Below are 16,624 nucleotides of genomic sequence, written 5' to 3' on the forward strand. Positions count from 1 at the left end.
TAGTAATCGGATTCAATATCTGCGAAAGGAAGATGCATGAACCTTATTCGATAAGCGATTTACGTGCACACGAACGTATTCCTACCAACAAAAAGAATTAGCATTAAGAAGACAACAAAAACAGAACAGTACACATCCGAATCACTTGAATAAATTATGCCTTGTAATCATTGTATACGAGATCAAATCACATTTTAGTTTTGACATGATAAAATTATATTTTATTGAAGAATAAGAACAAACCTTTTGCATTGGCGTATAAATTATCACGTAAGTCAGTTTTCAAATTCGGCTGTTGTTCTGACTTAAAAGCAGATTGTGATGCCGTCGGCGGGCACATTGCGACATCATTGAAAAACTCGCGATTGTCTCCGTTGCTTAAATAAGAATCAACAAATTATGATACAACACAAACGAACATATACATTTCCCAAAAATAAATGTAGAAGATAAAATAAGTTTTTAACATATAATAACATTTTCACTACATTCGCAAACGTACGAAGTATTTATGTATAATAAGTTCTTGAGAGTCTTAGTGTAAAAATCGTTTTACTTGTTCATACGTCTCCGTTTATAGCAAACGACAGCAACAATAATCACAATTGTGACGGCTACAGCAGCCGCAACTCCACCTCCAATTGCTCCAGTAGAAGAAGAGGGTTGTTTCGATGAAGCTTCAATATTCTCTGTAAATGATAATGAACAATTATAAAGCAAACAATTAAACTGCTCATTTTTTTAAGAATACCATATACAAACAATAAAAGATTTTAACTGGAACCAGCGCCTTGGAACGGTCAATGCAAATATTTTGAGGGTTAAGTCGGTTAGATGGGTTGCCGAACCTCACATTTACTCTAAAATTAATTGCAAACGGAACTCGCGTCAAAAGCAATCTTAATAAAAGGTTCCTATGAATTGAACAAATAAATGACAACACGAAACGCGTGAATCGAATGATGCGCTTTTGATCGTTTTCCTTTTAATACAATTATTGAAAACTATTCCAAGCATTACCGTTGTTACAGAAAATTTATTTAATGGCATGTGAAAAAGAAAAAAACATCTGTGAACAAGTCCCTATAAATTTATCAGTATACAACATAACATGGTCAATCAATTTAATGTATTAAACTATAATGTAAGCGATGTATCTATAGAATTGGCTAACGAGTTTGGGGAACAAACAATTGTAAAACTCATTAAATATATCCAAGTTGCAATTTTTAGAATACAAATGTAATAAATCAGCAATCAAAAATTACTTTTGAACAAAGTATATCTATAGGTACACATCATCGACTTTAAAAGTTGCTATTTTAAATCGTTAACACATTTACCTATACATAGCTCATTTTCCATCCGGTAGCCCATGTCACAATCGGAACTGTACAAGGTACACGATCCGTTCACATTGTGGCATCTTTCGCAATGACATTCAGTAGAACAGTTCTGGCCATATTGTCTTTGTGCGCATGCTATAATCATCATCAATGTGAATCTAATACGATTACATTGATCAATTAGAATGATTAGTGTACTATTCATATAATACATATTAAATATTTAAAAAATAAAAATGAAAAGTATAAATAGTAACGCTATTTCGGTACTATTCATATAATACATATAAAATATTTAAAAAATGAAAATGAAAAATATAAATAGTAACGCTATTTCGATTGGTTGAATATGGCATTAAAACAATACCGTTCGATAAAAATACTTAGTCAATTAAAGCGTTCATAAATGAAGCTGTTTCGTTAACACATACGTTTACATAGCCCATTGTTAAGTCGGAAGCCACCATCGCAATTGTTGGTGTACAGATCACACGATCCATTGACATTATGGCATTGTTCACAATGGCATTCATTTGCACAATTAGGACCAAAGCGTCTTCGTTCACAAGCTATAATTCAAAAAGAGTATTAAGCAAATATGTATTTAGCGTCTTCGTTCACAAGCTATAATTCAAAAAGAGTATTAAGCAAATATGTATTTAAATATGTCAGCAACCGAACTCCACCTTGATTTCAACAACTAAATATTAAATTCCCGCCGATAGAATCCATTTATTTGCTTTATGAAACAATCAATGTTTCAATACCAAGGTTGTTATCAAGCAATGTCAATTCAGATCTAAAAATAACAAATATCATTGTCTGTGTACGGTTTTGCTGAAAGCCTTATATTTATGCTGATTATTGTTTCGTTATTGTAATTATGGCACAAAATAACTAAACATTGTGTTTCATTTAGCGTATTAGTGCTATAAAAGAAAATGATCAATGCACGTTCGTTCCGTCGTTGATTTCGTGTGTTCCATACCGAAACAAATCGAGAAAAACATTGAATTGAACGTATTGATTTTTAACAACTGATTAAGATGTGGAACGTTTATTTATTTAAATGTTTTATTATAATCAATGATGAGCAAATCACATAACTATAAACAATATTATTTCTAAGAATTTAATTTTACAAGTGATATATCTAGTTATACGATACAAACATATAATTTGCAAAGTAATACATTTTAATACAACATACGTTGACAGATATCTTTGTCCATCTTAAACCCAGTGTCGCATTGCTGCTTAAAGATGGCACATGAACCGTTAATATGATGGCATTCATCACAGTTGCAGTCCATTGAACAGTTTTTACCAAATTTTCTGTTTTTGCAAGCTGGAAGCGGAATGACACATACCTCAGTTAATTGTACAAAGGATAAATGAGAATAAGTGTCATATTTTTATTGATTGATTTATTCGTGGATATTTTTCACGTTTGTTTTGCGTATGTATTGTATTGGATAAACGTTACTGTTAGACCGGTCAGAAATTACACTAGGCATTCGAGAAAATAAAAAAATACTCGACGAAAATATATAAATATTACTCAGTTTGATATCCAGTAGGGATAAATATAATTTGTGTTGATAAAAAAAGAAAATGTAGCTTATTTGTAAAAACAAACTTTGAAAAAGCCTATTTAGGCGAAATATATCAGAAAAGATTGGAAGTTGTTCTGTGTATATAGATATTTTCATGATTATAATGTTTAGCTTGTCACTTAACTTACTAGCATTGCAGGTTTTGTCACGGTTAAAGTCATATCCATCTCCACAACCGTTAGGACATGTCCCATTTATGTGATGACATGTCTGCTTATTGTGACAATATTCGCTGCAGATTGATGAGCAATCTCGACCGTACCTTCTGTGACCACAGGCTGAAAAGGCAATTCCTTTCTTACAAGACATAATATGTAGTATTTTAAACTTACTTATTTTAGGGCTAATGTATATAAAGAACTTACTACTTACCGTACCTCTTGTGACCACAGGCTATAAAGGGAATTCCTTTCTCACAGGGCATATGTAGTAGTTTAACCTATTTATTTTAGCACGAATGCATATCGAACCAATGACCCCCGGTCGCTAGACGGACACAATTTCCGCTAAGCAAAGTCGACGAAGCATATGTATTATTGCATTTATACTTTATATTCGTGAAAAAAAAGATAACGATCAATGATTACTAACGTGAAGGTAACACACTGGCATAACTTATAAGTAATTAGTTCCTTATGAAATGCTCTTTGTATAGGTACACTAAACATACACCGAAAGTACATATGCATAAAAACATCTTATTTTATATTTATAGGAGCTTACAAACAAATATATTTTATTGTCCTGTCGTCCGCATTAACGGGAATGAGGCAGACAAGTTCAATATGTTATAGCAATTAACTTCATCTCGTTTTCTTCATCACTTACGAGTTTTACACGTTTTGTCAGTGAAAAAGTCATATCCATCTTCACAACCATTAACACACGTCCCATTTATATGATGGCATTAACGATTGTTGCGACAAAATGCGCTGCATGTTAATGCACAATTAGTACCATATGATCCCGCTGCACACGCTGTGAAATATAAAGGTTAATTATACAGCAAAGAAAGCACATCGTGCATTATCTAGCGATTAACATTTATCAAAGCAAGAAAGTCACTAGCATACACTCCATCTGTAGACTCTTTAATTGTAACAATATTATTAAAAGAACATACACCACTGCATCTAAGTCTAACTATAAGGTGAAAACATAAGATCATATGAATGTGCATGGAATTGCAAATGACGTGTTAGTTAAATTGTTGTTTTTCACGTTTGTATTCGGACACTTACTAAACACTCTTGATTTAGAGGCTCTGCATGTAGGCTTAAAATTGAAACGGGTAGATTGCAAAATCAATAGCTATTCCTTATAAAGAAAGAAAATGTCCTTTATGCAATATTTTAGAAGACGAATACCACGTTGTTATGGATTGTACATTGTATACTGACGTAAGAACATCTTATTTAAAATTATATTATTAATTAAGACCAAATATGTTAAAATTGATATATTTATTGACCTATCAAAATAGTAAAATTGTTAAAAATTTGGCTATGTTTATTCATAAATCATGGGGAATAAGAAATACTTATTTTACATATTTCGATTAGGGTAGTATTTTTGGTATATATTTATACACCGCCTCTAGCTGTATATTGTCTTCTCTAAAATACCCAATATTTGTTTTCACAATGTACCGATTTATGTTTTATGTTTATATTTTGAATGACCTGTGACTCATTTTTATGTAAATTGTATTTGACATTTCATGTATACTCGTGGGCTTATTGCCTACTGTATTATCAAATAAGCTAAACTTAACTAAATCGAAGATGCTATTGGTAAACAATACCTGGTTTATAACAGACGCATTTACATACGTATTCATTTGAAAGAAACTGTTTCAGAAACGCGAACAATCTAAATGTGCATACCGTCACAATGTATACCGTCACAATAGACGGGGTATTCTTTTATTACTTACTAGTTGTACACTTGTTGTCGGTGATAAAGTTATAGCCATCTTCACAACCATTCAGGCACATCCCATTTACATGATGGCATGATCGATTGTTTCGACAAAATGCGCTGCACGTCGATGAGCAGTTGTGCCCATACAATCCCGTTCCACAGGCTGTAAATGAAAAATAATTAGTAAAATGCAAGCAGAACTCCATAGTTGTGTAAACTCTAAAAGTCAAAGTGTAGGTATGTTTTCTTAATGCGTAATCTATTTTTTGTTTTGTCTCTTTTCTATGAAATTCTTAAAACATACGACATTGTAACGGTATTATTAAATAAAAACATATTGTAGAACATAACGGATGAAGTATTCGATATAAATAAGTGAATCGATACACGCCCTGTCATTTTTCCCTCAGTTGTACTAGCAAACATTTACTAAACCGTAAAGGTCAGACAGCACAAAACAGCCGTGGTGTCGTTCGCAAGAAGGACAAGGGACGTTAAGGGTCGTTATTTGCCTTTATCCAAATTATTTTCAATCTACTATTTACATAAAGTGCAGAGAGTCATCTTTTCAAAATATCCTCAATGCATGTATTTGTTCAAAAGACGTTATCTCCAGCCCGAGACAAAGATGCCCACTATTTCCCAATTTTGACGTCGTTTAACGTTGCTTTTTACGGCAACGTCACAACTACGAATTATATCGACGCAGATTGCCGCGCTTATTATTCAATCAGCATAAAAAATTTGGTGATTCACAATGTGAGAAATGATTTAAATCATGTTCATAAATCAAATTAACATATTACATGTCATATGATATTATTATTGCTTCATATCGCTAAATGTTTTACGCAAAATAATCACACATTGTTTATAACATTTTTTTAAATCGCATCATCATAATAAAACTAGAACATTCTTATAAGTAACAACGAAAATATTAATAAAACAACAACAAATACGGTGTAATATCATGACCTATTGTAATAACATATTCCGTATGCACATCCCGATCGCGTAACCTTGTAAATATAGAGAATATTATGTGAGTTTTGGATAAATATCAAGTTTATCATGCAAGGCTTAGAACCGATGTAGCGCGAGGCATGCCGAGCGCTAACATAGTTCGTGCCGAGCATGATAAACTTGATATTTATCCAAAAATAACATAATATTCTATTTATCCTATTATTTCCTCACAATTTTCCATTAATAGCTGTCAAATATGGCTTTTTTTGACGTTTTAGTTTTTTCCGTAGTTGACAAATCACATTCTCCAATTTTTGGAAAAACCCAAATCTGATCTAAATATAGCGATAGTATAAAGCTTATGTTTATACAATCGTTGTTATACTAACGATTTTCATCTGGTAATTGTTCACATTCTTCCAATAATGACATTTTTTCTATCTGTGCCATCCACACATTATTCTGCCCATTGATATTTGTCACAAAAAAAAACAAAAAAATAAAACCAGTCAATTTTATAAACATGTCAGTTACACGACTTTCAACAATCAGTATAAAATAGTTTCACTGTTGCAAATTGTAATATTGCTTACATTCACATCTTTAAACAAGAGATGTGTTTGTCAGAAACACAACGCCCTCTACTGCGCACTTGACGCATATTAATGCATTTAACCCCTTTTTCTCAGAGAAATCATTCACCACACATTTTATAGACTTGTTTTGTCTTAATCAAATGTAAATGAACACACATTTTATAGACTTGTTTTGTCTTTATCAGATGTAAATGAACACACATTTTTAAGACTTGTTTTGTCTTTATTAGATGTAAATGAACACACATTTTTAAGACTTGTTTTGTCTATGTCTCAGAGCGCGTCTTAATATTTAATATGACACGTTAGCAGCATCTGAAATGTCTGCAGCCCAATTTCTCGGACCATCTGACAGTTGATCAGTTTGGTGTCGCCTGAAACAAAGGTACCACAGCGCACTTGTAACGTGCGCACATGTTCCAACTACACGTGCTCCCACTGGGCAGCTGCAAAACCATGCGTCGACTGACCCCTCCTTAAAACGTATGTAAGACCGGTATTGCTTTCGGGACACATGCCGACTTTGGAACTTCAAGCACAGCAAACTCCTATTGTGCACATAACCGTGAATTGAGTATATTCCGTCACTTGACATGTGCTCTTGTGTATAAGAAGCCGCCAGCTTAACTGTGTATACACCAAAGATTAGACATCTAAGTTCATCCTCGGTCATTATTGGACAGTTTATGTCTAGTTCGTCCATCGGTTGCCTTGGTTATTTTTTCTATGTCGTTGTCAGAGATGAATTGTTGTAAATCGTTGTTCTGCCCTGACAAATACAACATTCTCTCTGCAACTATTTTGTCTTGATCGGAGTCCCCGCTACTTAGAGCCGGTCTGAAGCGGTTGCAGATTGCTCCAACAATTCGCACATAGTCACCTTAAATAAATATCATATGTATAACAGGAATCTCATTACAGAAATATTCACATTATTATTAGGACATTTTAAATAATGTTAATAAATATGTGTAGGATTGTATTAAGTGTATATAACGTGACGGTTTCACTCTGTTTACTCCATGTACGTTTTTACGCAAGTATGTGTTATCTATTTTGTGAAATGATTATGAATGTTACATAAAATATTTTACCAATAAATGGCACTTGGGTGTTTGGCATTGTCCTAGCTAAATATGTCCATGTCTTGAGTCTGCCATTGGTTGACTCGACAACCCATCGTATCTGTTTAAACAATACACTTATACACTTAGACCGTTGAAACGATAGTTATTTTAACCGTGCTATTAAATAATCGAATGAATGGCGAATTATCGGTTAAGCGAGTAAGTTTGAACACAGTATATAATTATTCACAAAAAGGTATAAATACATCTCAATATATTACATGTATATTGTGATCTAATCATAAATCAAGTACATGTGCGCGGAGATTTACCTTCGTCACAAGCCTCGACTTGTTAGACTCTTCGCTTGTGTGCTGTGTAGACCCCTTTCGCATAAAAGATGGCATCTGCATAGTTACACCAAGTTCTTCGAGAACAGTCGACGCATCTCGGAAACCTCTGTCAACTACGACCACATCACCTTCCTGAATCCAGCTCTGAAACGTTTTGTTTACGTCATGACTGTACTTATATTTTCGTATTGACTATAATTTGTATTAGTATGATTATCATACTCATCCATTATCATCATCCATTATCCTCATCATTACCCCGATTATCACCATTATCATCATCTACATCATAATAATGAATACCACCACCATCATCGTAATCAATATTATCATCGTCATCATTATCATCATCATGCGAATCATAATCGACCTTATCGACATCATCAACAAAATCATGTTCATGATCATAATCATCACCATGACCATGATATCATCATCATCATCAAGTTGGTTTCCTACATTTTGTTTTGTTTAAAAAAAATAATGTTATATGACATGTTTGAATGTAACCAAACCTTAAAATCCTCAGTATTTTGATTGATGATGTGTTTCAGTATATTTGCATCTGAGTTTTTGCCATCCGCCAAGTACGGTCCCAAAATAGATATAATGTAGCCAGTGGTGGACACAACAATCATTGGTTTGACAAGTGGCCTATGCTTGTGCATGGAGTACGACCGACGTGCGAACGAAAAGTTTGAACTTTTTTGTATATATATATGTTCCATCTAAAACAATTATTGATTTATTTTGGTCAGATGCAGCGAACAATTCTTGCGCTAGAGGTCGTGTATGGGTCGTTCTTATCTCCTCTCTGGAAACATGTTTAAATCCCATATTCTTTGGCACGAACGATTTCATCAAAGATTTTCTTGACGATTTCAACGCACGCCGAATCTGTAATATAAACACATTATTTATAAAGCCCACTTTCTTTTAATTTCCATAAGAGTGTTGCTTTTTTGTAAACTGCTTTAAAGATTTTTTACCTCTTGAAATATATCCTGTTAAAATAAATAGAACGATTTTCATTTTCGGTTATAGTAAGCAATATTTCAATTATGAATGCTATTACATACATAATTGCATTAAGAAAATGTTGAAAACTGATAAATGTTTACCATCATATTCATCGTCTAAAAAGACTGAAAAGTTACTTTTCCTCCACGATATATTGTGAAAGAGAGATTTAAAAATTGAAATTAAGTTTACCAGTATCAACATTCAATCTATGGATACATTTGGTAAATCATATCAAAGTCGCCTTGGTATTTAAATAGGTTATATTATCCGAACCACATAATACCTGCGCAAACGTCATGTTGAACAAAGTGCTGAGCAGCGCATTCCCTAAACTAGTTCTTAGTTTGACTAGGAGCACTGCGATGCATGTTCGAATGGACCTGGTCTTTGTTGTCCGTATGTCGTCTACATCACCGATAAGAGTTGAGAATTGGTCTTTCGTCAACCCTGATATATATATTCATATATGTTATTTACACTATAATATCATTGATTACATAAACTCATAAAACAATTATTAAAATTATTAAAAATATTCATGACCTGTGTGTATACATGTATATAAGATAAGGACAGTAGATCTATCATTCCTCATCAGCGTGATTATGCAATTCAAATTAGGATGCGTACCAGTAAGATTCCAATAATCAGCATCCGTCATTGTGGATGGGTCGTCAAAATCGATGCAAGATTTTTGACGTTGTGTCGCACTTTGCCGTAGCGAGTTAATTAAACTGCTTATCTGTTCAGGTTCCATGTATGTTGTGGATCTAATTTTTCCTTGAATATCAGCAGAAAGGGTCTCTGGTGTAAACTTGCCCCCACTCATGTGAGTGTTACAACATCGCGATTTTTTTTTCAACAAAATGTTTTTGTTGATAAACAGTTGCATTATCGCCTCGCCCGGTATGGTTACAAACCCTTCGGACCGAGCGCCCTTCCTGTTACATATAGGACATATAGTATGGCTGAACCCAGCTGATTTAATGTTTAATTGAAACGGCGATTTCTTGTCAGACGGTTCATGTTGTGGATTTTTCTTTGGGGATGCACTTAATCTTGACGCCGCCGATTCTGCTGTATACTTAAGACGGCAAGAATTATGAACAACGTCTTTCTCTGTTACTTCGTCTGTCAATAGCATATGCTTTCTCAAGTACTTTATAAGTTGTTTATTGCCATCTGTTTTTAATTTCCTCCTTTCTTTTGGGCCCACACGTTTGGTGCATATAGCACACGCATAAGATTTAGACATCCTAAATTAAAAATAAATGAAAGTATTTGTTTATAAGTCGACATAAAATTCTGAAATTAAAATACCACATAAAAAGTATAACAGTTACGATCGTAGCAGAATTCGAGCCCCTGAACTGTTCACGCATAATTAACTCGATGACGTAATAAAAACATCGTCATCAATACTGAGAACAAATATCGAGTTGAAGTGACGTAATTTAACTTGTCGGTTTTCGTCATAACTTTTAATTTTACAACGATATAGAATAAGCTTCATTCGTGTTGTTTAACCGATTTGATGAAATTTAAATTAAAAGCATTTTTATTAGGCTATTTAATAATGCAACTGGATGATAAATAAACTGAATTTTGAAGCTACTGTAGTCTATACATTCCTAAAACGCTGGTCTCAATTTTGTATCTGTGTAAATAAGATGGAATTATTGTGACCAGTTAATTTACTTCAACATTTAAACAAGTAGCAATTTATGTGATGGACTTTTAAGTTGGACAACTATGGATTACGGATAACCATAGAAAGGTATGTTTCTTAATACTCTTTGGTGTTCTTGTGAATTCATCTTTGAAGCTAAATACAAGAATGATTTTCGTGACTTATATTATATAACTGACTGAAAACATGTTTTATACAACATACCTGTCTGTTGATATATGATGATGAAACTTAACCTCACATATTTTGTTTAAATTACTTTTACTGTTCAGTTAAAATGATGCGAAGCAGACGCTGTATCTTCCATGTAGACTTATCCCGCTCGCTTGATAAGATTACTTCCCATAGGCCTAAATAAGTTAATGGAGTGGTCTCCCGTGAATTATACGAAACACTTCCTTTTTCTAAGTTAAGATGTTAAAAAAGCAACTTGATTGCTTCCGCGATATTGCAAGGAAACAACCGTTCATGGTGATAAATTATTAACTGTTCAATCAAATGTCGATTAAGAAGAAAATACATGTATTTTTCACATACAGCGCACTCGTTAACCAAAAATAAAAAGATATCGATGAACAAATAACGAAAATGTATTGCATTTTTTTAAAGAATCAAGTTGGTTTACGTGTGCGCTGTTGTCATAAAATAGTGATAAACATTAAAAAATGCTCGAAATTCGCGTTATTCGAAGAAACGCGCGTGTTTGAAACGTTCAATGTGACGTCATCTATGCGATGTACGATGCAATAACTATGAAAACGTAAAGCGCACGTCGTATTCTTCAAAATGTGATCTTTAATGGGTGCAATAATTAACTTTTACAAATATTAATATTTTTCAGGCAAATAACACGCCTTAACGTCCCTTGACATCTAAGTCTAACAATAAAGTGAAAACATAAGATCATATGAATTTGCATGGAATTGCAAATGACGTGTTTGTTAAATTGTTGTTTTTCACATTTGTATTCGGACACTTAATAAACACTCTAGATTTAGAGGCTCTGCATGTAGGCTTAACATTGAAACGGGTAGATGGCAAAATCAATAGCTATTCCTTATAAAGAAAGAAAATGTCCTTTATGCAATATTTTAGAAGACGAATACCACTTTGTTATGGATTTTACATTTTATACTGACGTAAGAGTATCTTATTTAAAATTATATTATTAATTAAGACCAAATATGTAAAAGTTGATATATTTATTGACCTATCAAAATAGTAATATTGTTTAAAATTTAGCTATGTTTATTTATAAATCATGGGGAATAAGAAATACTTATATTACATATTTTGATTAGGGAAGTATTTTTGGTATATATTTATACACCGCCTCTTGCTGAATATTGTCTTCTCTAAAATACCCAATATTTGTTTTCACAATGTACCGATTTATTTATTTTTTATGTTTTTAATTTGAATGACCTGTGACTCTGTTTTATGTAAAATGTATTTGACATTTCATTTATACTCGTGGGCTTATTGCCTACTGTATTATCAAATAAGCTAAACTTAACTAAATCGAAGATGCTATTGGTAAACAATACCTGGTTTATAACAGACGCATTTAAATACGTATTCATTTGAAAGAAACTGTTTCAGAAACGCGAACAATCTAAATTTGCATACCTTCACAATGTATACCGTCACAATAGACGGGGTATTCTATTATTACTTACTAGTTGTACACTTGTTGTCGGTGATAAAGTTATAGCCATCTGCACAACCATTCAGGCACATCCCATTTACATGATGGCATGATCGATTGTTTTGGCAAAATTCGCTGCACGTTGATGAGCAGATGTGGCCATACAATCCCGTTGCACAGGCTGTAAATGAAAAATAATTAGTAAAATGCAAGCAGAACTCCATACTTATGTAAACTCTTAAAGTCAAAGTGTAGGTACGTTTTCTTAATGCGTAATCTATTTTTGTTTTGTCTCTTTTCTATGAAATTCTTAAAACATACGACATTGTAACGGTATTATTAAATACAAACATATTGTAGAACATAACGGATGAAGTATTCGATATAAATAAGTGAATCGATACACGCCCTGCCATTTTTCCTTCAGTTGTGCTAGCAAACATTTACTTAACCGTAAAGGTCAGACAGCACACAACAGCCGTGGTGTCGTTCGCAAGAATTTAATCAGATAAAATTATCACTAGCAAAACAATTTTAAATTGGGTTAGAAATAAAGATGGCTTCCGTTCGGCCTTGTCAGATTAAATTATCAAACAGCCTTTGCTGCGGAATACGCACACCCATTACTTGGTTTTCCATCGTTATCATGGAAGTATTTACATTAAACGAAGAGACAACCTTTGTATTTCATGACATATAATTATCCGTTCTGAAATAAAAAAAATTTAGATGCGACATATTTTTGTGTCGTCACTTACGAGTATTACACGTTTTGTCAGTGGAAAAGTCATATCCATCTGCACAACCCTCGATGCAAGTCCCATTAATATGATGGCATGGGCGATTGTTGCGACAAAATGCGCTGCAGCTTAATGAACAGTTAGTACCATATGATCCATCTGCACAAGCTGTAAAATATAAAAGGTTAATTCTACAACAAAGAAAGTACATCGTGCATTATGTAGCGATTCAAATGTATCAACGCAAGAATTAGTAAATGTATAATTACTGCTATACGCACAATACAGCTAATTTATGTTGTATTTTATTCTACACAACAGTGTAAATAGAACGACATTAATGATTAATATCAATAATAATATGTAGTATCTACATGTATATAATGCAACGTGTTTAACTAGATAAAATATATTTGAATATCTTACAAAGTTATATCGAAACAAATAACTGTGGCTACTGATGTTTAAACAGGATCTAAATAACAAATACAATTACACGCTTACCGAGATAACATTAAAATTTATAATATGACAAATCGGATTTTCTCATTTGTATTATTTCCTTTAAAGAAATTCGTACCATAACGAAATGTTTCAACGCTAGAATTAGAAGATGTTTAATTACTGCTATACGCATAATACAGCTAATTTATGTTGTATTTTATTCTACACAACAGTGTAAATAGAACGACATTAATGATTAATATCAATAATAATATGTAGTATCTACATGTATATAAAGCAACGTGTTTAACTAGATAAAAAATATTTGAATATCTTACAAAGTTATATCGAAACAAATAACTGTGGCTACTGATGTTTAAACAGGATCTAAATAACAAATACGCTTACCGAGATAACATTAAAATTTATAATATGACAAATCGGATTTTCTCATTTGTATTATTTCCTTTAAAGGAATTCGTACCATAACGAACCATAGCACGCTTTCTTTTTTTTTTCCTATGACTCTTCTCAAATATTATCGATCTAGGATTATTTTGTTAATATGTTCCGATTTGCTCAAAATTGTATCTCCTATTTATTTTAGTAGATTTTGATTTACATGTGCACTCACTTTCCTGTCAAATAATTTTAAAAGTGCTCTGAAATACATTTTATTGATGATCTTTGCACTTCAAGGTACATGTATATCATTCAAAATAGTTCTTATTTTATTTATTATATTTATTAAAATATAAGAATTATAAAGAGGATATTTGTTGGATTCGGTGGATTATCGATTTTAATTCACGAGTGATCATAGAAAATATATATTTTATATGATCACGAGTGAATTAAAATCGATAATCCACCGAACCCAACACATTTTCTTTTTATTTAATGCTTTTTTCACAGTTTATATACATCGTTAAAGAGTTTAACTAAAGAATTTCGCTGGGAAAATGACGTCATTTCGTAAAAAAAATTACGCCATTTAACATAAACAGTGAAATTATCGATACTTTTCACTGATAATTTTCATTGTTTGAAACAGTGAAATTATCAGTTTTAATTCACTGATATTTCTCTACAAACCACCGGAAAGCATAAAATAAAAGACATTTATGCTTATTTGTATTGATATGCTCATTCAAGTCAAGTCTCTGCAAGGCGGTTGGTAATACATGTGAGCCGCGCTCTTGGAAAGCTTAATGCATGTGCGTAAAGTAACGTCTCGGATTAGCCTATGAAAGCCGCACAGGCTTATCAGGGATCTGGTCAGAACGAAGAGTTCATGAGAACTACGATGTGCATTCGAACCAAATTTTTGCGTTCGCTCGTAAATGTTTGGATATCGTGGAGGGAAATTGAAATATTTGTATTTATATGTAAAGCACCCAAAATATATGTTCATTTATTTTCTGTTAATCGAGCAGTCATTTTGTGTAAGCATTTCACCTGGCAGTGCTATAATCACATTCATTGGTATGACATTGTTTCTCTTTTTGTAATGCTATGAATGATTTTATCGCTTCTTGGGCTTAAATATTTATACATCTCGAACAACCATGCTGTTAGTGTAGGACGTGTACATGTACTTCCATTAACGAAATTACAAACCAACATAGTACTTACTTTCATTGCAGGCAGCCCCTCTCCAGTCTCTCTTACACCATGTTCCACATGTACCAGTTATAGCGTCACAATGTCCTTCTACACAATGACATGTTTTGTTACAATCAGGACCATAGGTTCCATTTTCGCAATCTATAAAATGTCATATCAGACTTTTTTAACAAAAGTACGTTCATTTAAACAAATGCATGCATAAATTATTTATTAAGATCTGTGCAAGCAATAATGTATATTTATTATATCCATATGGTAAATGTGAACGAAGGCGTATGCTGAATTTTACAATACTTGTTTAAGGGTATACAATACGCAGTTGTACGCTCTATTTGTGTTGTATTTATACTATTATACCGAAAACAATACATGTACAGTAACTTATGTATCCATTTTAATCAGCCGAAATTCAAATATGTTCACATAAAACTTGAGCTGTAGCTCATAGAGATTATATTTATCCTTATTTTTTGGATGAAAACATTTCTGGGACCTTACATAATGGCATTTGAAACACAAAATATCTATTAGAACTGTATCCAGTTGTAAAATTACACAATTCGTCGCACTTTTGAGCTTGCAAAGCTTTATTTATCAGAAATAAGTAAGGTTTAATAAATTGAAATGTATCTTGCGACACAGGTATGATTAATATATTTTTAATACAAAATGAATTATGGGTATTTAAAACAAATAACGCGATAAGCGTGTGGTATGTTAAGAATATAACATAATCAGAGGCGACCCGATAGGACTCGATTGTGACTTTCGTTGTTAATGATCCACTGGTGCTTTTATATACTGTCATAATTGAAATTATTTCATTATCACTACAGTGGGTGAAAACACGTAAAGTCAACCCGAGAATGGTAATGTCAACCGAGGAGAGGCTGATGTTGACATTACAATTTTGAGGACATTACGGTTACTTTCTTTCGTATGCATTAAGGGTAATCAATTATTTATTATATTTTTCTTCACTTCTTTTTAATGAATTACTTAAACGAAAGCTTACAGGACATTCAATTTCAATTCAAATAAGCATTTCAAACAGCAAGTCCGCAGCCAGGCTATTGAGAAAAATATAGGAAATCATTTCCATGTAATGTTCAATAGTTTATCAGTAAGATTACCTAAATCAAAACATATATCCACTTGTTGTGTGTGTTCGTTCCAATAGAATAGAAATACAGCTGTGAGGTATAATAAAAAAAGCTAAGTATATGGGAATTTATCATCAGCTAGTCACGTATTGTAAAATAATTGCATTTCTATTAAATCAAATGTCATACATAAAAAGTTCTGTATGTTTACCTTGTTGTCTGTAAATTTCTTTTTCACATATTGTCATATAATCTCCGTCCAGTTTACCAGTCATGCGACCAGTCACGCGTATTGCTTGCATAGCTTGTGGCGGACTTAACACATAGGTTGGTACTGTTTCAGTAACTGCAGAGAACGGTTGTTCGACCATTGAACTGACGCCATTACCAATATACATTGTAATGTTTGCCAACTGGTAGAATGCTGAAATGTAAACACATTTTCTAAATAAATGATCACGATCACGATTTAATGCG

At 32.7% G+C, this 16,624-nt stretch overlaps 3 protein-coding genes across 3 annotated transcripts; all 3 read right to left on the reverse strand.

The window, feature by feature from the left end:
• Positions 1–43: 43 nt before the first annotated feature.
• On the reverse strand, positions 44–3,230 carry LOC127878540 (platelet endothelial aggregation receptor 1-like). The gene is made up of 7 exons (XM_052425072.1): positions 3,091–3,230; positions 2,557–2,694; positions 1,778–1,915; positions 1,344–1,481; positions 557–689; positions 244–377; positions 44–81 (listed from the first exon to the last, which is right to left on the reverse strand). Exons 2-7 carry the CDS (start codon positions 2,657–2,659, stop codon positions 44–46), a joined length of 684 nt encoding a protein of 227 aa, XP_052281032.1. The 5' UTR covers positions 2,660–2,694; positions 3,091–3,230.
• A 3,879-nt stretch (positions 3,231–7,109) lies between these two features.
• Positions 7,110–8,566, reverse strand: LOC127878542 (uncharacterized). Its single transcript, XM_052425073.1, has 4 exons — positions 8,386–8,566; positions 7,850–8,014; positions 7,545–7,635; positions 7,110–7,330 (listed from the first exon to the last, which is right to left on the reverse strand). The coding sequence occupies exons 1-4, from the start codon at positions 8,536–8,538 to the stop codon at positions 7,110–7,112; spliced, it is 630 nt and encodes a 209-aa protein (XP_052281033.1). The 5' UTR covers positions 8,539–8,566.
• Positions 8,567–8,624: 58 nt separating this feature from the next.
• On the reverse strand, positions 8,625–10,911 carry LOC127878543 (uncharacterized). Its single transcript, XM_052425074.1, has 4 exons — positions 10,788–10,911; positions 9,524–10,149; positions 9,177–9,340; positions 8,625–8,684 (listed from the first exon to the last, which is right to left on the reverse strand). The coding sequence occupies exons 2-4, from the start codon at positions 10,146–10,148 to the stop codon at positions 8,625–8,627; spliced, it is 849 nt and encodes a 282-aa protein (XP_052281034.1). The 5' UTR covers position 10,149; positions 10,788–10,911.
• Between the last annotated feature and the right edge of the window lie 5,713 nt (positions 10,912–16,624).

This window comes from Dreissena polymorpha, chromosome 4, assembly GCF_020536995.1.
Source record: "Dreissena polymorpha isolate Duluth1 chromosome 4, UMN_Dpol_1.0, whole genome shotgun sequence".
Classification (NCBI taxonomy): Eukaryota; Metazoa; Mollusca; class Bivalvia; order Myida; family Dreissenidae; genus Dreissena; species Dreissena polymorpha.

Coding starts and splice junctions, on each gene's coding strand:
- LOC127878540 (XM_052425072.1), bottom strand. CDS start 2,659: ATGGACTGCAACTGTGATGAATGCCATCATATTAACGGTTCATGTGCC. Junction 690..1,343: donor GGAAAATGAGCTATGTATAG/GTAAATGTGTTA, acceptor TATCATTTACAG/AGAATATTGAAGCTTCATCG. Junction 378..556: donor AAACGGAGACGTATGAACAA/GTAAAACGATTT, acceptor TTCTTATTTAAG/CAACGGAGACAATCGCGAGT.
- LOC127878542 (XM_052425073.1), bottom strand. CDS start 8,538: ATGCACAAGCATAGGCCACTTGTCAAACCAATGATTGTTGTGTCCACC. Junction 7,636..7,849: donor AGTCGAGGCTTGTGACGAAG/GTAAATCTCCGC, acceptor TTGTTTAAACAG/ATACGATGGGTTGTCGAGTC. Junction 7,331..7,544: donor CACCCAAGTGCCATTTATTG/GTAAAATATTTT, acceptor TATTTATTTAAG/GTGACTATGTGCGAATTGTT.
- LOC127878543 (XM_052425074.1), bottom strand. CDS start 10,148: ATGTCTAAATCTTATGCGTGTGCTATATGCACCAAACGTGTGGGCCCA. Junction 9,341..9,523: donor TGATTATTGGAATCTTACTG/GTACGCATCCTA, acceptor TATATATATCAG/GGTTGACGAAAGACCAATTC. Junction 8,685..9,176: donor TCAACATGACGTTTGCGCAG/GTATTATGTGGT, acceptor ACATGTTTCCAG/AGAGGAGATAAGAACGACCC.